Source organism: Callionymus lyra, chromosome 2, assembly GCF_982586985.1.
Source record: "Callionymus lyra chromosome 2, fCalLyr1.hap1.1, whole genome shotgun sequence".
Lineage (NCBI taxonomy): Eukaryota > Metazoa > Chordata > Actinopteri > Syngnathiformes > Callionymidae > Callionymus > Callionymus lyra.
The window spans coordinates 42,828,729-42,851,441 of NC_141819.1; the positions used below are offsets into that span (position 1 = coordinate 42,828,729).

A 22,713-nucleotide genomic window follows, 5' to 3' on the forward strand; every position below is an offset into this window, starting at 1 on the left:
CACATGGGAGGCCTTGTTGTTTGTTCAAGTGAAGCAAGTTTACAAAGAGTAGTGAACTTGTTATTCTCCTCACATGGCCGCTAAAGTGTCCATGATGAGGAGGAGGTAAGAATGGACTGAGCTGTATGCTAATGCATTTTTGATTAACTACCGTCTTAATTTCCCGTCACCACGAGGGAGTGGGCCGAAGTATTGTAGCATGACAGCCACCGTTTTCAGAGCGTCTGCGCCGCATCAAAGCTGCCCTCCTGGGTGATTGATTCCGCCGGATCGTAACACCGCAAGCTAATGCTAAGATAATTCATTTATTATGAGGCTTGATTGTCCGGAAGGTAATATATGTCTTTGAGAAGTCGCCATCTGTCACAGTATGATAAACTTCACAACAAAAGCAGTGGAGAAGAGCTCTCAGTAATGCTCCACATGATGAATTGGAGAGGTTTGTGGACTACATCAATTTGAATGCTTAAGTCCATGCTTCCCCACTCTACATGGTGCCGACTTATGAAGTACCATTCTTTACATCTCGTCATGCCAACAGCATCTCTCGTTGCATGAGAGGAGTGCGATAAAAGCAGAGACGCTCGAATCTTAAGCAGCATGAAACACTTACTGCTGTTTCTGAACATTATGTCTTAAGAGAGGATTTAAAAATCGGTGTCAAGCACCAAATACATGTGAACGACAATCACGACATGGAGTTGATGATACAGAGCACTGATAGTTCTTTTTATGATACAGGAATAATATAAGAGGTTTTTAGAGGAGCTCCTTTTAGAGGAAAATCATGCATATATTTGGTATGAAAAACAACATTTTTTCCCATTTCTTTTTTTCCCGTTTTCAGGGAATTTCATCATTAAAACAGGTGACTCTGTTCATGGCTTGACTGACGATCAATACAGCGGGGGTTCCATAATAAGTAAAAATGGATAATTTAACTCAAAATTGAGCAAATAGACGACATCATTAATATTTCAGAGGCTGTTTGAGAAGAATGAAGCTCGAACATCTGTCCCATAAACACACATACTGTACATGCTGGACCTGCCATGGTTCATGGCTGACGGATAAATGAAAGTTAAAAATGGTCAATTTGTGAAATTGTTTACTTTCTGCCTTGCTATAATGTCGGGGGAGGAGAGTTCAAACTCTGGTCACAGATATTCAGTGAAATTAGGATGAGAGAAAAAGGATGAATTGACAGATGGGGAAAAGGAGAGATGGGTTTAGAATCTGGTCAAAATTGGGGTGACCTGGGGGCATCACATAGGCCAATTAAATACAAGATTAATGATGCAAAGAACTCAAACTATACATCATGATGAGATGTAATAGAAAGATGAGACTTATCCATACATTTTTAATAACCTAATGTTTATTTTAAGGATAATATTTTTTGACAAGCATCTTTTTCTCCTTTTCCGCTCTTTCTCTCTCTTTCGAATGAATCAATCCATCCATCCATCCATCCATCCATCCATCCATCCATCCATCCATCCATCCATCCATCCATCCATCCATCCATCCATCCATCCATCCATCCATCCATCCATCCATCCATCCATCCATCCATCCATCCATCCATCCATCCATCCATCCATCCATCCATCCATCCATCCATCCATCCATCCATCCATCCATCCATCCATCCATCCATCCATCCATCCATCCATCCATCCATCCATCCATCCATCCATCCATCCATCCATCCATCCATCCATCCATCCATCCATCCATCCATCCATCCATCCATCCATCCATCCATCCATCCATCCATCCATCCATCCATCCATCCATCCATCCATCCATCCATCCATCCATCCATCCATCCATCCATCCATCCATCCATCCATCCATCCATCCATCCATCCATCCATCCATCCATCCATCCATCCATCCATCCATCCATCCATCCATCCATCCATCCATCCATCCATCCATCCATCCATCCATCCATCCATCCATCCATCCATCCATCCATCCATCCATCCATCCATCCATCCATCCATCCATCCATCCATCCATCCATCCATCCATCCATCCATCCATCCATCCATCCATCCATCCATCCATCCATCCATCCATCCATCCATCCATCCATCCATCCATCCATCCATCCATCCATCCATCCATCCATCCATCCATCCATCCATCCATCCATCCATCCATCCATCCATCCATCCATCCATCCATCCATCCATCCATCCATCCATCCATCCATCCATCCATCCATCCATCCATCCATCCATCCATCCATCCATCCATCCATCCATCCATCCATCCATCCATCCATCCATCCATCCATCCATCCATCCATCCATCCATCCATCCATCCATCCATCCATCCATCCATCCATCCATCCATCCATCCATCCATCCATCCATCCATCCATCCATCCATCCATCCATCCATCCATCCATCCATCCATCCATCCATCCATCCATCCATCCATCCATCCATCCATCCATCCATCCATCCATCCATCCATCCATCCATCCATCCATCCATCCATCCATCCATCCATCCATCCATCCATCCATCCATCCATCCATCCATCCATCCATCCATCCATCCATCCATCCATCCATCCATCCATCCATCCATCCATCCATCCATCCATCCATCCATCCATCCATCCATCCATCCATCCATCCATCCATCCATCCATCCATCCATCCATCCATCCATCCATCCATCCATCCATCCATCCATCCATCCATCCATCCATCCATCCATCCATCCATCCATCCATCCATCCATCCATCCATCCATCCATCCATCCATCCATCCATCCATCCATCCATCCATCCATCCATCCATCCATCCATCCATCCATCCATCCATCCATCCATCCATCCATCCATCCATCCATCCATCCATCCATCCATCCATCCATCCATCCATCCATCCATCCATCCATCCATCCATCCATCCATCCATCCATCCATCCATCCATCCATCCATCCATCCATCCATCCATCCATCCATCCATCCATCCATCCATCCATCCATCCATCCATCCATCCATCCATCCATCCATCCATCCATCCATCCATCCATCCATCCATCCATCCATCCATCCATCCATCCATCCATCCATCCATCCATCCATCCATCCATCCATCCATCCATCCATCCATCCATCCATCCATCCATCCATCCATCCATCCATCCATCCATCCATCCATCCATCCATCCATCCATCCATCCATCCATCCATCCATCCATCCATCCATCCATCCATCCATCCATCCATCCATCCATCCATCCATCCATCCATCCATCCATCCATCCATCCATCCATCCATCCATCCATCCATCCATCCATCCATCCATCCATCCATCCATCCATCCATCCATCCATCCATCCATCCATCCATCCATCCATCCATCCATCCATCCATCCATCCATCCATCCATCCATCCATCCATCCATCCATCCATCCATCCATCCATCCATCCATCCATCCATCCATCCATCCATCCATCCATCCATCCATCCATCCATCCATCCATCCATCCATACATCAAAATTCAAAAAGGAAAAACACTCATGAATTCACATATGCGTTGTGTCCCTGTTTATAGGAAAAAGCATACTCATCCATGCATACACACATATCTTCTAATGCTGACTCTGCATTTGGACACAACTGAATAAGTCATGGCACTCTCATTACTCAAACATATGATGCACAAACATGTTGTTTAAGGGCTGTGAGTTAGAATATCTAGAGGAGTGAGTTGTCACTGTGGAAAGATGTGATGTGTGCTGTTGTGATTAAAATCTAACCATGACAGCTTTCATGTTGTTCTTGTTGAGAATCACCATCAGAAATACAGAAAAATAAAAGATTCAAGTTGAAATTAAGTCTTTCATCACTTCATATAGCTAAAGATAGGGTCTCCATCTCATCTTTGAGTCACAGACCAAGGGCTCTGCAATTTGTAATTCTGCTTTTTAAGATGCTGGTTCAAATGATTTTTCTGATTGTTTATTTTTTTTCCAAATAACGTTGATAAATATTGTGATTAATTTTCTTGATACATTTTTTCTGAATCTTGTAATGTTAACCATCTGATTTAGTATAAAGAGGCTGAGCTCAATTTAAGAGGGCCACATAATATCATGTGCTGGATAGAAAGGGCCCATGCTTACCATTTTTTTCCCCATAATTTTAAAGTACATTCACACTTAACATACACATATATAAAAACCATTAAATAGTGATTTATAGATATGAAGGGATATGCACCAATACTCCATCCCATATTAGCACTGCTTCTGATATAAACGATAGTGACCATAATAATAAAAAAAAGGATGTCAAAACTTCATTTGATTTTGGTCCCACTTCTCGCGTAGATACAAAAGAAAACCCTTTTAGAAGTCAGACTCTATTCTGGTGTTTTATCCAAATGAAAGTGAAATTGGCTCGAGGCCTGATTCGCCAGCAACGCTTGTCCTTCAGATGTGGAATCCAATTTAAGCAAAGGGCGTGTAGCTAATATCAGATTACAATTTAAATGAAGGTTAGTGTTGATTAGTTGCTTTCATTGGAACACTGATCTTCAATTAATGGCTTGTGAAAGAGGGAGGGAGCAGCAGAGAGAGGACAAGTTTGGGGGGGAAATGATTAGAGGGGTCCAAATTTAGAGACTGCAGGGAGTGTGTGAGTCAAACATGAACTTTCTGGAAAGGAAAGTCCTTAAAATAGTTAACAAAATAAGTAAAGGAGCCAGGATCTTAGAAGGCACCTTTATTTTAACAATTAAATATGATTTATTTGCTATAAAGTCTACATAGTTAGATTGGCTTAGTTAAGATTTATATTTTACCAAACCGTCTCACACAATACATAAGAAAAAGAGTTAAACTTATTTCAACTGTAATTTAACTAACTACGTGTTGTAAATGTCTTGAAAAATGGTTTGCCATACATTATTTATTTGTTTAATGCAGAGTGGAAACCAGACCTAACAATTCTGGGAGATATATGAAGAAAAATGTCATTTTATTGACATTATGTTTTTGTTTAAAGATGTCTGCTAATGTGACAGCTGTACATTCCCAGAAACCCCTGATCCCGGGATCTCGAACAGGAAAAATATCATCCAGAGAGAGAATATCATCCTAGTAGGCTGTTGCTAGAGGCTAATTGTAGCTTGCAGCTCCAAACCCTTCTGGGGAACAAGGTCTGCTCAGCTGGGACCCCCAACCCACCCACCACAAGCAAACATATAATTAGTGTTTTATCAATTCCCATTTCACATTTGAAGTAAGCATCAATTTAATCTCAAAACAGGGTTTACTTTTTTTTTTTTCCAACATCCCTTGCCAGAAAATACTGGACATAAAAATGCTTCTCATTGTTGATTCCTTCTTTGTTCTTTCATCTTTCAATCTTTCACCTAATGTGATGCAGTTCATCAAATGCTATCCCGAAATTTAAAACCTAGACCACTATGTGTGGTAAAAAGTGTTCCGATGATAAGATAATTGATGCCAAACATGTGAGTGCAACTTCTGTTGCTTCAGGTAGCTTTTCAAAAAATCTAATTGGGAGTTTTATTTTGTGGGAAAAATTCTAAAGTTTTGGTATAATTTGACTAAACTAATAATGGACATTATTTTTAAAAGAACATATTTAATTATTAGTGAGGTGTCATTCAAATATGTTGACAGTTCTGATTTTATCACATAAATAGAATCGCAGGGTTGCACATGTGGCCATCAAGCTTCCCTTCGTTCGGAGCTGCTTAAGGAAGACATTTTATCTGTTCATCTATTGCTTTCTGCTTCTTCGAGGTGATCACTGGGCACCATATCCACAGAACGTCCTACCAACAGGGTTGTTTAAGGGTCTTAATGTCCACAGCACTGCCCCGGATTTGCCTTTGGGCTACCTCCCAGCGGGACAAGGGAGATTTTCAGGAGAAACCACAACAAGTTTTTCAACTCCCTAAATACGGCTACCGGAACTGCATCAATCTTAAAATATAATCCTAATACTCCCCCCACTCGTGAACAAGAACCGAAGATAAACTACCTCGGCTGGGGAACAATCTCATCTCTAACACGGACTAGTCATTCCTTTAAATAGTAAAAAACTAATTCATCATACCAATAACAACAAGAGTGAGAGAACACAAGTGAAATAAAACACTTCAGTGTGGGTCTCTCTCTCCCACCAGTGGGTAAAAAGAGGGAAGTTGTGGTGATGGTGGGGTTGTTAAATGTGGAACCATTAGTGCTGTGGCTCGGACTGACTGAGGGTCTGTGTGCCGGAGGGACGGGCAAAGATTTCAGCAGTAGCAGCACTCTGGTAGGAAATAGCCACTTTCTTCCATCAGGCCTCTCTTAATGGTTGTTTAGACGGCGTGTTGGGCATTAAAACACAGCCGGCGGTTGGTGCCACAAATAACCAAAGCCGGCACAAGAGCTAGGCTGGTCTTTGGTGCATGGATTTCACAAGACGACCAATTATTAATATTAAAAAAATGTTGTTTTTTGATTAGCAATTATGGTTAAATTTGTATTTTTCACTCCTATTAGATAAAGTACTCGTACTAACTCAAAATAATTGAACCCAAAGATGTTAGAAAATATCAGGAGACAATGTTGAACAGAAATACATTAAAATAGATCGAATATGTAAAATAAAAGCAAGAAATAAAGTACTACTACTAGAAATATATAAGATTTGAAGATGGATGATAGAACAAATAGAATCAAATATATAAAGAATTATGATATATAATTATATCTTAATATTATAAAAAATAATATTGTAAATAATTAATAAATATTTGTGAAGACTGCACATAAAATGGCTGTGTAGCAGTACTGACTCCTTTAAGAAACATCTTAAGACGTTTCTATTTGTTCAGGCTTTTCCTTGATTTTCTGGAACTCCTGTGTTGTTCTCAGTATTATCTTGATCTTTAAAGTATGTACTTTTTTGAGTATTGTTTTGATTGTTTAAGCGCTTTGTGACCCTGGTCTAGAAAAGCGCTATATAAATAAATATTACTTACTTACTTACTTACTTATATTTCAATAACAAAGTAAAGCAAATAATATAATAGTGAAGGAAACCCCTAGTGTTAGATAGATATCATTTATTAATCCATCGTGAGATCTCCTTCGGGAAATTAGGTTCCAGTTCACAGCAGGTTTCATCAAAATCAGAACAATCAGAAGTACAAAGAGCAAACAAAAGAACTAAGTGCACGTCTAAGGAAAATAGATCAAAAGAAAATAACTTAAAGTAAAGGATACAAAGATTAACAAAGAATAAAATACTATTATACTTTCACTCTGCTCCTGCCCCCAGGGTTGACATAATACAAAATAAATATTATGACGATCTATGTCTTCCAAAGCTGTGGTTGGTACTGGTCTACAACCTTGAAGGAACGATTTTAACCATCCTTCATAGTTAGCCGAAAGTAATAACAGTAGGTGGCGCTTTGAAGAACGCAACACTTTTGGGAAACATTCTATTTAAGTATGTTCGCTGGTTCTCATTTAGCAAACTATTAACTCTTTGCATTTTTCGTGCTACTTTCAAGAGAATATTTCTACGATTTTATCGATAATATTTAGCTTGTTATCATAATATAGTAGAGCTGAACTAGTTTTGATAATATTTCCAATGAGCTCAATATCTGTCGACATTGTGAAGTTAATTTCTTTACACATTATTTATTGTTTTTTTAATGTAGTCAAGGATGAGACCTTAGTTATAAAAAACTGCAGGAAACCCTGCTCTTGTATGTGTATGTCCTACAATTATTAGATGCATATGAAGATGGAGCTCTCAGTTGGCAGATTTGAAAGCTTGAAGAGAAGCACTAACATGCGTGAGAAATCCTTCGTCAGCTTCTGGCAAACACAACCAGAAAGTTCCACAAGTCTTAACCTTTTAATCTCCACTACATGGCGAGTAGAAGAAAAACAACATATTGACCGCGGATCAATTGTTACCCACACAGGTCAGAGGCCACTAATTGAGCGGAAGAAAGGAATGTGGAGAACATCATGCCGTTTTCTCACTTTGATGGCAGAGTAAGCAAATTCGCACAACCATCCAAACATATTCTCTCCCTCTGTGTCAAGCAGAAAGCTTTCCGTCTTAGTTGAAGATCCAACAGTGCAACTTTATTACAGCACAATGCCAGAACAAACGTCCTCTCAAAATCAAGTTTGCCTTTAAATTATTGACATTTTTCACTCACGTAACTTCGTTTCCAGGGAGTCGCCCGTGTCCTCGTGCAGAAATCAATGCACTTACACATATTACCGGATCAATCAGGTTAAAGTCTTTTGTGGTAAATGAGACGTCACAGGATACAGCAAGATAAGCAGAACGTCAAGCATGACGGACCATAATTCTAGGGTTTCTTAAAGACAGCTGACCTTTACTGTTCCTCCGACTCCATATCTTCCTTTTATAGAGTCTCTCATCAGAGGTTACCACAGCAAGTCCTCCACCTTAAATCTTCCTAAACTACTGTCTCTCCTCTTCAAATTTCGAAAACATGAGTCCTCTCCATCAATAACAAAATAAATGATTAATACCTAGTGAAAACAAGAACAAGTTCACGGGTACTAGCAGCCAAACTGAGTTTTCTCCAGAGGTCTCAGTTGGGGTGGCTGTGGTATTTGATTTGGATCTCTCCTAATTTTCTTTGGAAAGTTTGGATAAACAGGAAGTGCAGTCTATGAAGCCTTATCCAAGCAAGTGATTTAAGTTTTAGTGTATACTATTAACATTGAGATGGTAACTGCTCTCATAATGGTAGATGATACATCATCTTATATTGAACCCTAAGATGCCAGAAATAGGGTGGAAAATAAGTGTGAAAGTTAAACATAAGTACAATAAAATGCAGATGGAATACAACTTAAAGTTTAATTTGGAAGGTGGAAAATATCTGATTAATCAAGTCTTGAGGAAATTTAAACCAGTAAAAAAAAGGCTTTATTATCAATGGTTTTAGATACATAGGTGCATTTTTGGTGATATTTTCAAAAGAATAACAAGTTAAGTAAATAACAAGAAAAAAGAACAAAGAAAAACATGCCAACAGACAGTATTATCATTTTAATTTATAGACGATAACTAAGGAAAACATGTACATTGTAAAAGTATTATTGAAACAGTGCCTGTGACCGCTCTGTGAGGAGTTTTCATGTTCTCCTCGTGTTGTGTAAGTTCACTCTGGTTTCCTCCCACAATACAACAGACACAAACATACAGATGTAGATTGGGAAGTTGGGGGAATTGTCTGTAGGTATGAGTGTGTGTGTGTGAATGGTTGTATGTTTGTGTGCCCTTCAACAGACTAGCGTGCTGTCCAGGGTGTCCTCTGACTCTCACCATAAGAAACTATCCAAGGCTCCAGCGACCCTCATAAGAAAACTAATGGCAGAAAATGAAAGAATGAATGAATAATGATTAGTTGCACCAATGTTCAAACTATGACTACATCTCTAAGTGATGATAAATATAACAATTGTGGGCATGAAATGTTTCTATATAAACTTAAACGTCTTTACTTCATTAGTATGTTTCTATCACTCACTCATAGGCATCTATGATGATGTCTTCCTCTACACTATTAAAATGTTGCAAGGTCAAGTGACAGATGCACAGAACCGGCAGGAGAATGAGAGCGAGGCCACCTGGGAAATCACGTCTGCGGCCGTCTCAAGCATGAAATTGAAGCCGTCCGACAACAGAGCTCACCGGACGCTTCTTCCTCAAATTTGAAAATAATTAACCCGAACAAGCTCCCGCCGTGCTGCCATCCCGTTGTCCTGGAAAGATGGGAAAAGGTGAGGCCGATGACAGTTGCCAACTTGTGTTGAGATGAAATTTTCATAAAAGCTTTTTCATCTCCTCAACACTCAGAAGTCAGCACACGTAATTCTGATCCTTTAAATCAGCCGTGATCTGAGTAGGTGTGCAGATTCGTCCAGGCTTCATTACAATGCATTAGTACGTTCGCCGGGCAGAATGCCGCTCTTCCAGGGAACTCTTCAAAGTATTGAAGTGAGTCCTTCTCATCGCCCGAGTGTCCCTGACAGATGGAAAGTACAAACATCGCGTGTCAGCTTGACATGTGACGCCATCGTCTCCAATCGCCGGTCCAAGTGAGGTTTCGGAACGTGTTCTTTTTTGAGTATTCAAGGTCTTTCATTTACATTTCAGAAAAAGACATCCTGGAAAGCTTGGCAGTCGTGTTTCCTGATTTTAATGATTTATTCTAGTGTTCGTACCCTTCGTGTCCAGTCTAGTTTGACTAACAGTGAACACTCGTGTTATCATGATCATCTTAGACTAGTCTTAAAAATATAATTTGTGTCAATTCCATTGAAGTTTTCTTGTCTAGTCTCATTTTGGTCGATGAAGATACAGCGATATTGCAATAGATATATCAAAATAGTTATCGTGATCATCGTTGCTGTTGTGCCTCGTCGGTTCTTGATGACATTTCCTCACAAGTCTTGTTGTTGAAAGCAACTAGAAGCTTCTCAATCCCAGCAGACTTCATTCAGATGTGTAATTACAGACGTGCAGCACGTGTCTCGTCTGGTACTTAATCAGCAGTCAGGCAAGGCCTCGAGGCTCAGCCCATCGATTCTCTCACGGGGAAATCAATCCAGTCAAAGACGATGCTGGCACCAGACCAGAGGTCGGCGAGAGGAGGACAGATTGAAAGATTTGACACAGGGAAGTTTAGATAGCTATGAATGTTTTAAAACAAGATCACAGGAATGTACAAAGTGATCTTGAACAACCACACTTCAAAACAGACAGTAAAGGACGATTACAAAAAACATAATGTCAATATAAGTACCTTTACAACTTTATTATACTATGTGGTCCTGGAAAACAATGTTTGTGAAAGTCCAGCTAATTCTGCTGGTTGAAAAATAAACCAATGGGATGCTAATAAAGCCTACTTACTTTCTTTATCATGATGTCCGCCCACTGAATCTGCACTTTGAAAGATTTAATTGGATCAACCTGCTGTCAATTAAAACATCTATTTTGGCATTGGGTTGATGACTGGACTAAACTATTAAACTGTTCTGATCAACCCAAATGTTTTATTCAGTCGATAATCAGAGTAAACTCTTGTAACACATGTAGTTATTTGTGTTCTGTTGTCTTATAGTGGAATGTGTGGTTATTCAAGTTACACTAACATTGTCATGAATTATCGATTTATTTCTAACTCATATAACTATTTAACTATATTTGTATTTTTAGGACAAAGCATCTTACACAAGTTCTCCAAACCTCTTGACACAAGTGTTGAAAAATTGAAATAATGTCACAAGTCAAGAAACATTGATGCCAACTTACTTAAATAAACTTTAGATTACAAATACACATTATTAAATAAACAAAAATGAAATCAATTGATTGAGGAAACACAAGAATATTTTGTTAATTAAATATAAACATGTTCCAATTATCTGCTTACCTTAATTAAACCTAAAGAGACTTCAATCTTTTAATCGGATGAAATGACTTAGAGATTCACTCTGAGAGATAGGCTAACACAAGTATCGACACATTGCACACATTGCACACACACGCACGCACGCACGCACGCACGCACGCACGCACGCACGCACGCACGCACGCACGCACGCACGCACGCACGCACGCACGCACGCACGCACGCACGCACGCACGCACGCACGCACGCACGCACGCACGCACGCACGCACGCACGCACGCACACACACACACACACACACACACACACACACACACACACACACGGCTGTAAGGCCCAATCACACTTTGAGAAGCATCAAAGGCTTCTTTGATCCGAGCTTTCAAAACTCATTTTGGTAATATTGCTAAAAGATGGTGTGAAGTTAGAGATGTGAGTCTGAGACTGAAACACATCTTAAACCTTCCAGATTCATTTTTGGATTCCAGTGTAATTTGCCTCAAAAGTTCAGAGAGAAGTTCAACTTTTAGATTTAAAGAAAAAAAAAAACTAGAATCATCACTTTTAGCAGAAATGTGCCATTTGAACCTTTTTAATTCTCAAAAATAAAAATGTATTCTCCTAGTTACTGTTGTCGTTTTACGCCTTTTTTAATTATTTTTTTTTTTAAATGTATACTGTGTATAAATATAGTCTTAGAGAACTTATATGTCTACTATTTCTGTGGTTCTAAAAATAAATGTAAGGAAAATAAATCATTTATCCCTCTAAAGTTTGCATTTCTAGTTTATTTCAGTTTTACAATTGGGCTTTAATGACTAAAAATACTCGTAAATCACAAAATTGATTGTGAACCAAATACTCAAACAGGTCTTTGTAAGACATATCGAACTACACCTGCACGGACCAGAACAGACATGATGAACACTTGAGGGCAAAAGAAAGTGTGTGTCTGAGTGTTCACCATCTGTTAGAGTATGTGACCTTTACGTTAGTTTCTTACATGGTTTGTACACATGCAGGAGTTTGTGTACTTACTGCAGATGGCGTCGGCCTCATCAGAGCCGTCGGCACATTCCGGCTCTCCATCGCAGCGCCACCTAGCAGGAACACACTGTCCGTTGTTGCAGGCGAAGTCTGTGGTCGCGCAGGTTTTCTTTGCTGTGAGAGAGAGAGAGAGACGCAGCCTGTTATTTAAAGCACAGTTAAGCTCGACAGCAACTTTACAAACACTTTGGTGCCAACTGAAGTAAAGGAAGTGCGACAGGGAAGACAAATGGCAGGAAAACAAGTGTTCAACTCATCTGTTCAGTCAGACGTTGGCCAGCATCCCAGTTTTCTGTATAAAGAAACCATCAAGCACGAGCAATCGCTGGCTGACTCGTTCTTCATTCAGCTACAATCATTATCTCATGATCATATCTCATCACACTATTTGGGTCTTTTATGGGCTGTTAATATTTCACTAAGTCACTTGGACGGATTTATGACTAAAATCAGCCTCACAACAAATAAAAAGATTGTTTGAGTGACTTTGCAGTAAAAACATGCTTCAATAGAAACTGGGGACAGAGATGATGTCCAACTGGAACATATCATGCACAAGAAAAAAAATTCCCACTGAGTACCATGAGTCACATTGTTTTTTACGAGGTTGCTACTATCCCAGCTATTTAGGTAGAGCACTCTAATGGAAATATAGATCATTGGAGTAGACATTAAGAAAGAAAACCAGGATTTAAACATGAAGGTTCTTTTGTCAAATAAACGAGGAAACAAACCTGCTGAATAAAACATTTTGACATTCATGGATAACTTTATATCACTGAGCTATTACTTTTAGTCTTTTTGAGATTAAGGATTTTTTGATTGAAGAAATAAATTTTTCTGGAACACACCTGAGCAAAGTTCAGCCCACGGGTCAAATACCGTAGGTATCAGAAAACTATAAAACGTTAAAAAGAAGTACCAACAAAGTATTTTGTATTTATCTCAATTATTTTCATTTGTTCTAATGAGATTTATGCCGTATTTGATTGTTCTTTTTCCAGAACTATTGTTAGTATTTACTCTTTAAAAATGTATATAAACTGAAGTCATTAAAACTTTTTTTTTTTGTTCGTCATCACATTAAGGCTCTTTCACAATAAAACTGTGAGATGTACCTTTTACTAAATAATGGAGTATTTCTAAAGGCTGTTACACAAATGCATTTGTTTTTGACATTCAAAGTATCACCAGTGCAAGTAAAGTGTCTGTTAAATGTCAAAGTGAATCAATAATAACCTGTGATATGACTGTTACTGTCAATTATTCCATCTATTTATTTGGTTCATTTTTTTTATCTCAAACATTAGCACAACAGTGGTAGTTACCATAGCAGTTATTTAGTTAAATAAATGTTATTAACATGAGTCCTTCATCCGAGAAGGTTTTTTTTTTGTCATCTTAAGTTGGCATTTTTGAAAGTTGAGGGAGGTTTGTTGTGCAGCTGCGTCTGAAAGCTGTGACAAAACTGACTGTGTGTGTGTTTCTTACGGTCTCTTAAGATTTTAAGCAGCCATTTCCTACAAGCGGAGAGGAGGGAGTACTTGAGTCTGTCACAGGTAGAGGTTAAAGAATCTCCTACCTTGACAGCGAGATCCAGCGAACAAGAGAAAGCACTCGCCCGGCGTGTTAGAAAGGCCCTGCCTCGCCGTGATGGAATATAAGAGGGAGGAGCTGATAAATAGCACGAAGAGAGTGTGTGTGTGTGCAGTGTTCCGGCCAGAGAAATATTCTCCCAAAAGAGGTAGATGGACTGTGACCGCAACTATTCAATTTCTCTTCAACCGTGTTAGACAGCATAACTGCTCCACTTTAGCAGCAAGCTAGCCGAACGCACGACTCACTGATGTCCAATTATCTGTGAATCACTTTTAACAGCGACCACTTTCAGAGGTTCATTTACAGCCTGTGTGACATTTTCAAGTAAAACGTCACTTAGTATCCTTCAATAGCTCAGATAAAGTTATGACACATTGTATTTTGCATTTTTTTTAGTGTAGACAGCTAATAGAGTTACTGTTAAGTGACATATTCCAAAGTAATTTTAAGGAATTTGGCATGTGTCTTTCAATTTCATTTGTAAATGTTGGACTTTGTTCATAAATGAATGTATGGTTTAGAAAAATACAAAAAGAAACAACAGAAAGAAAGGTACAAAAAAAAAGGAGTGGATATAAAAACTATATGTAAAATAAACAGCATTTTTCCATTGGAACCATTAGGAAAAATTATCAGAGAAAAAAGAAAAAGAAAAATAATATATATACATCTTGCCAGAAAAAAACATGTTGGCTGAGATGTATCAGAAACGTATAATATAACACGGTGAAAATAATAATGAGAAAAATATTCTTTCAATTCAGCACCCAAAAAAGAGTTATGCACACTTTCACTGTTCCAACTTTCTTTCAAGGCACACTGAGAGGAAATTGAGCAGACAATTTCCATTGCTCGAAGGAATTAAGAAATAGTTGAAATGTGTGAAAATAGATGGTTTTATTCATGAGGTTACCCAGATAACAGATTTAAAGATTCATTGAGGGAATCGAGGGAGTACTGTCATATTCCTTGGCACTGCTAGTCAAATACATTAAAGAAAAAAAAATGTCTGCCAATTGTTGGAAAACTTTAAAACTAACTAACTGCGTCTTAGTCTTTGCTAATGATGGACCACATGTGAGTACCAAGTTTCAGGACGATGATTAAAAGAGAGAAAAAACTTTGGCAACTAACAAACTGACACCAACAAACTGCAAATATCATGTAAACCTTGTACTCGAGGTACATTTTCCTTTCAGTAACCTGCTGTACATTGCCCATTCTTCTTTGTGTTAGCATTGTCATCTATAGTTATACAAGTATTAGTTAAAGGCATGTAAATGTAAAAGGATTGTTGAAGTCACAGCAGTACATTTTACTTTAACAGGCACACAACAAGCCAGTCCTCTTATTAGCCTCTTGTTTACGAGCCCAGCCTTGGGTGTCTTATAGAGTGTCGTAAAAGGCTGCGGGATGACTGACGGTGCACGTGGGAGCCGTTGCTGTGATGTAAACGCTGAAGAAACTGACAACCTCTCAGCTGTGCGGATTAAACCTCTTCATATGAATGTCACTATTCATTTTATAAGGATAACTAACGGCATGCAAATTCACTTCATCAGCAAAGAATACTGCGCGATTAACAGGGTGGCCACAGGCCCCGCATGTCCTGGGTCCACCCCAGAGCCTCCTGCTGGTGGAACCCATCTCCCGAGATGAAAACATTCAATACTTATTATTTTAACCAGCTAAATCAGCTTTTAACCATAAAAACTTATTACGTATTGTCAGCAGTTTCTTCATAAACAGGATGCAGAGGGACATCATGCCACATTCTGTAAAACTATTCTCCTGACCGCATAGTAGCTTCCAGGTAACTCAGCTACTTCCTAATGTTTACCTCCCTCTGTGCAACTGAAATCAAACATTACAGATTTTCATATCCAGATATCCCCAAAACACACTGCTTCTAACTTATTACACAGCCATTCTATTTGTCCCACCTTGTCAACCCAGAGAAGAGCACGTCATTATAGGCATGATGTCACTGAAGACTGATAAGTGCATTTGATAAATTGTCTAAAATTTGGCAGTCTTTGAGTCCTGTTTTACTCTCAAACATTAACTGCAAAAAGCATCAGACCATCTGCTGATAGACATTCTCAGTGGACACATTTATGTCATACGTTTTCCTTATTGGACTTAATGATGAGCTGGCTTAACCTGAAAAATCCAGAAAATGTCCTTTTTTATAAGTACTTGCAACTAGAACATTTGTACTATGGGAATACGAAACATCTTCTTGTAAAATCTCGAAATCCCAACTTAAACAGTATTCTGTCTTCACCACATACAAGGATTACTGTTGGTGTCATTTTTGTGTTTCAGAATCTTGAAATAACACATTTTTCTGGACTTGTCAGATTAATGTGACTCATGTGCAACTTAAATACTTGTCTTTTGATGTAAAAGAGGGATTCAGACTAGTGAAAGTCTGATGAAGTTTCCTGAAGCAGTGTCATTATTTTCAGAGTCCACTAGATGGCGGCCACTGCACTATTTTTCTTTGTTTTCATCAGCTGTTGTAAGTAAACTTCACACAATTTTCAAACTGACCACCTACTTAGCGCTATACAACAATGGTCCCCAAACTTTTCAAACCCACTTTCAAGTCTCAAAAAGCCCATCTCCAACCCTATAAATACGAAGGCATTATAATGCGTTCTCATTTCCTTGTCACATGTATAATACTTGAAGGAAAAACAATAATAATAATAATATCCTTTTAAAGTTAACGAGTTTTAACATTTTAAACATTATTATGTGTATTTTTTTAATATATATAATTAAATCCACCCTCCCACAAAAAAATGATACCATTTTGGAAACGATTTTGAGGCCCAATTGCAATACCTTCGCGGACCACCAGGGGACCACGGCCCACAGGTTGTGAATCACCGCTATATAGATTCATCAGCCCATTACTAGCTCACACTATTGTACAAAAAAGCATTGTAGTTGCGTTTCCACGACTGGGCTGATATACAATCATTATAAATATTTAATTTATTTTTGTTGCAAATGCACACATTACACCTCGAAATAATATATTATTGGTTGCCAATTTCAGGGGTAAATATTCATGAACAACTCTTTAAGTTGTTGCTTAATTCAGTTCTATGTTTCTGTTGTAACAACATAGCTTCAATGTTAAATAGCAGATGTAAGCTAGCAGTTTGATTTCAGCCAGCAAAGTACTGTTGGTACGCATGCAGGAGAGCCTAGAAAGGAAAAGAAAAAAAATGGGGATTGGAGTAAAGTCAGAGTCAAACTGAAATAGAAAGTGGTAGAGGCGGCAGTCAAGGTCGGGGTCTGCGGTAATAGTGTTTGTCTCTAAGGTCCGAAAAAATCCCTCTCGGGCAAGATGCCAAAAATCCCATTTTTCTCTGGTCCACTCATGTTTTTCACCTGCCTTGTGTGACAGCACCGTCGGCAGTAACACAACAGCAGGTTTATCACTGGGCTGATTCTGATCTCCGAAAACACACATTTCTCTCCCTCTCTTTTATCCATCTGCTCAAGGTTGCATCATATCAATGCACACACTACTTCTTCTCGTCCTCCACACTGCAGGACAAATCACCGCCAGCAGGTGAAATGAAATAATAGCTGGGAGAATATTTCACTATTAATTAACCTCCGACTGGATTATTTTATCTGTGTTACGACAATAGCTTGACTTGCACTTCCAGGATTACATGAGGAGAAAAGCATAAATCTCAGAGAATGTTAAAGTTACTTTGTGATGAATGAGCTTAAAATACAGATCTCTGAAAAATCAAATATTATCTCTGTACATCATCACAAAGGGAAGCATACATTCAGTGAGCTCACACACAAACAAGTGCCTACATTTACATCCTAATGCAGCCGGAGCCCCCGAGTTTGGATGTCATCCATATGGAGGAGATGTAACCGGCTCTATGATGACTGTAGCAGAGGGAGAGACACAACAACACAACTACACACACTCGTTTTAACACATTTCCTCTGAATTCAAAGAGGTTGGTTTTCAAAGAGAGAGTGATGACATCTCTTATACACCGGCAACCTGCAGCGTAATTATACCTTCTGTTGCGTATAGCCCACTAAAAACCTTCAACAGTTGTATAAAAACACACTCACCGTCTTAAATTCTCTCTGAAAATGCAAGTTGTTTTTAATCTATAGTCACATTCAACACATACACAATAGCATAGGTTCTAGCATCTTATCATAACTTTTTTATTTTTCCTTTTTCAATGATTTGAGACTTAAACTTAACATAAAAAACTATAAATATGTTTTGAGTTTCTAAGTGATTATTTTTCCAACATCAGATTGCTTTATTAATTATTCCATTTTGATTACAATATATTTACTTAACTATGACTTAATTAAATCAATACATAATTAGTTTTTACCTCATATTTTCCAATAGTGTCCATATTAGCTTAATAAATTCCTTAAGACTTACTTTTATTTTAACAATTTCAAGAAAAAGATGTATAACATGTTTTTATTTACATTTATAACATTATATATATTTCATGTTTTATTTATGTGCAACAATTTTTTTTTACAAATTCCTGACCCACAATCAAGGTAAAATAAAAAAGGTTTTATTTTTATTTTACATTAAAATAAATGTATAAACTTACTCCTTAACCTTTTCAATAAACCTTGTGTTAGTTAAACACATTGGTTTCCTCTTTGGTCACTTACTTACTTATAATATATGCAAGTGCTACTGATACTACTGACTATTACTTTTATTTATTTTTCATATCTATTTATCTGCTTGTTCATCACTAGGCATCAAATGAAACCTATTTGTAACTTCGATTATAGTTTTGAGGCTATTGTTTTCCATTCATCCGTGGAAAAAATAAAATTAAATCAATCAATCAATTTGAAATAGTTATGGGCTGATGAAGCTTCATGAAGCATTGCGTGAGTGCCACCAGTGGATTCGGGACACAGCTTCATAAATCTAAAGCAAAATATTCAATATGATGAGATTACTTTAGATCAGACAGAGATGTTCTTCTAAAAAAATAACCATAATAAATGAGTGAAGTAAAAAGCTTTGGGTCGATCATGGATCCTTGAGGGATGCCACAAAAAATCCCTTATATTCTATCATTAGCATAAAAGCTACCTCCCTCTCAGGTCATTATGTTCATTAAGTGAACCAATTTCATTAATGCAAGCACATACATGCATATCACACCTGAGGTCACGCCAGGTCCAGCTTTTAAAGAAAGACAATGCTCATTAAAGTGACTCATGGAGCTGAGAACATGTCACATGGTATCAGGTTTATCTGACCCTCATATGAACGAGGCACACCACCCGAGGAACCTCCGGCGCTGCACCTTTATGATGACACCATTTAAAACAATCCGACCTGACAAACAGGTGAAGGTCGTTCCAGCGAGTCCTTCAATTTCCTCGCTCTATTACATGAAAGGGAAATGAAAACAGAGTGTCACCTTTAATAAGCATCTCTTAGCGTTAGCCTGCGAAACGTTGATTATCTTTAACAACTAAGGTCTCAGAGTTGACGTGAGCCAAAGTGCAACATTAAATCACCAGAGGTTTAAACACAGAGAGTTTCCTCGGTCCAGTCACCTTGAGCCGAGGCGGCAATGAAAGAGTTCCACAGGTGCAGCTCACAAATGGACAAAAAAATGGTCAAAAGATTGAGCAAGGCAGAGGAGTAGAGGAGGGGTGTAGAGGAAATGGATGGTCCTGTGTATTGTTGTGATCGGCTAAAGAGCCGAGGACGTCAGCGCGAGGAACGAGGCCGTTCATCAGCGAGCAGAAGGACCTCAGTGGTGATGGAGTGGAGAAGGTTCAGAGCAGAGAGGAGCACAGAGGAACTAAGACAGGTCTGGTCAGGAGATTAAACACCAGAGTTGACTCCTGATAATCCTGCCGGGGGGGCGGGGATGGTGGTGTGGAATAGTAAGAAGTCCGACAGAAGACGGACGTGGCCTTTTAATCTTCTCTTATCATTTGGTCGTCAGGTGAAGTGTGGGAGAAGGATTTATATTAAGAATATGAAAAGGTCAGCTTAAATGAAAGGTTGAACTAAGTTCAATTATGAGGAGACTAGAACTGTTGAGGAGAAATGTCAGTGTGGGCTGGGATCCAACAACACCTGATAATCCCTGAAGGAAAACCTGTGTCTAGAGATTAAAGTACTCAGTGATGAAGACATGTTTATGTTTCCCAAACATAGCCATCGTTTTTTTTCTCCTTTTTTTCATATCAGCTTAGTTTTCATCACAGTTTTTTACAAAATGAAACTTCACATTAATGCCTCACTTACTTAATGTTTAAATCAGATATTGGATGGTTTTGAGAATCCCATTCACCCAGAAACGTCGATCTTCTAAACACACCGTTTATATTGATGTTCAGAAATATACGTTTTAGAGACTGACAACACATTGAAATACTTTTTTAAACAGGTCAAATGTTCCTTTTAACCACGGTGGTTTGTTTTTCTAAAGAACTGCCTTCATGTAAAGTCGGCATAAAGATTATTATGGAGTACACCAGGAATATGGACACTTGGAACTTGTTTAAATCTACTAATGATAATCCAATATTGAGTAAGTAGTTGATGTTCTTAGGGTCCACCTCTGATGATCACGTCAAGTTTCGTGATTGGACATAAATCAAGAGAAGTTAATGACTGGCTGGGAAGATTTAACAACAGACAATTTAGTGCCGTCTAGTACCTTCAACGTAATTTAGATTTTTCCAAACTTCCCCTTTGCTTAGTGAAATAGTCAAGTGACTATTGATGTCCCAACAAATATTTATATTTTTTATGCCTTTTTTTGGCACTTTTTTGAGTGTCACGCTAACAAGGGTCATGGCAAGCTAGTTACTGTCTGGAGTCTTTTCTCACAACAGAAAAATGTTGAGAATAAAACAGTTTCTGTCTTCCCGTTTGAATTTTCAAACATCAAAGAAAGAGGCTCAGGCTCACGTCCGAGCAATTGAGAGGTTAATCTTTCGCCCGTGTATCTGCTTTTCCTCTCAACGTCTGCGTCTGTTTACTCATTATTAGAAATAAGGCGGCTTTTTTTTTCTCCCCATCTAAGCTTTTCACAGTCTCTTTGGCTTTGATGAGGATTAACTCTATGAGAAGGGAAGAATAACGATGAGTTCCACTGACAACTTTTTAATACTCTGCTGTTCCATAACTGTGACGTAGAATACATACATTTTAAATGAATATATTCCACATCCCTTTCTGTTTTCTACCTAACATTCACTATTACTTATTATTCATTATTTCTTTTTAATATGTGCCTTTACATCCATAGGTGAGCTAAAGGGTACACTTAAATAGTGTTAAGGGTGGAATGACACTTATTCATCACAAACAGTTATACTGGGGAACCTCAGGGCACTGTTCTAATGCCAGACATTTTGTCTTAACTTTTTACCTAACTGTTTGTTATGTACGACTTGCGAATTATGTTCAGGCTGCTGCTACTGGTGACATTATGCTGTGTGGTCTCACTCTTGTTTCCTTTTTCTTATTGTCTGAATTTTTTTACCTCATTTTTCCCCAAAGGATTGTTGAGCTCTGGGTCAAGTCTGTGAAAGGTTTTGATGTTTACTCCAACTGGATCATGCTAACTGTATATCTTTAACTTCTGTTTGTAGATATTTTAAATTCAGGACCTTTATTTGGAATTTCCGACAGCCTAAAGTGCTGTGAAATGCAATACACATATTTTACCCCGACTTTGGACAAACCCATTAACCGCAGCTTTAAAGGTCACTTTCCTTTTTCTCTGCCAACTTAAAGCTTATTAAAACACAGACTCTGTGTTGGTCACAGTCGTCTGAAACAACAGCATCCTCGCATGACTTTATAAATCCTGTCACATCGCGGGTCCTCCACTCGCTGTACACATAAGCCGGGTATTACAAGTGGGCAAAGCAGCTTAGAAGAGAAGAGAAACAAACAAAACTATGGTGGCGACAGAGAGGCGATATTGTGATGATAAATAAGAAATAGCAAGATTTGTGTCAGACACACTCTTCTTCTGCCATAGGACTTATTTTTCTAGAATCTTTTGCTTAAATTGTTTAAAAGTAAGAATGTGTTCATTAGAAAAACCTTTTAAGTTTTTGTATTTAGAAAAATACATTATTTATCAATTAATAGTTATTTATAAAGATAGATTATTAATTACATGACAACAGATATTGCTATTGTTTTTTATGTCATATTTATACGATAATGTATATATGTTTTGTTCTATTATTGACTCATATAAACATGCAAAGTTAAAAAAATAATTCTTTAAAATACATTTTATAATAAGTAAATCATGTTGAATCTGGCAAAACAGAAGAAGTACCACAAAGACTCACTTTGGACAGGAAAGGTAAATAACTGTCAAGAAATTTTAGCATTTTAGTGAATAGTAATTATGTTTTCTAATTTGTTTTAAATAAAAAGTTAATCTAAACATTGTAATTTCACAAAATAATAAATCATAGAACACAAAATCACCATGTAAAATATCTCCTAGAATCACACATAAATATAATTCTGCACACTGATT

General features: G+C 38.2%; 1 protein-coding gene across 3 annotated transcripts in view; it reads right to left on the bottom strand.

Moving 5' to 3' along the window:
- lrp8 (low density lipoprotein receptor-related protein 8, apolipoprotein e receptor) overlaps window positions 1–22,713 on the bottom strand; it is a 142,091-nt gene that overhangs the window by 52,862 nt on the left and 66,516 nt on the right. For all 3 annotated transcript variants that reach the window (XM_087785373.1, XM_087785372.1, XM_087785371.1), the window contains exon 3: window positions 12,524–12,646. In XM_087785373.1, the coding sequence (XP_087641499.1) occupies window positions 12,524–12,646 (123 nt within the window). The remainder of the gene's footprint in view (window positions 1–12,523; window positions 12,647–22,713) is intronic.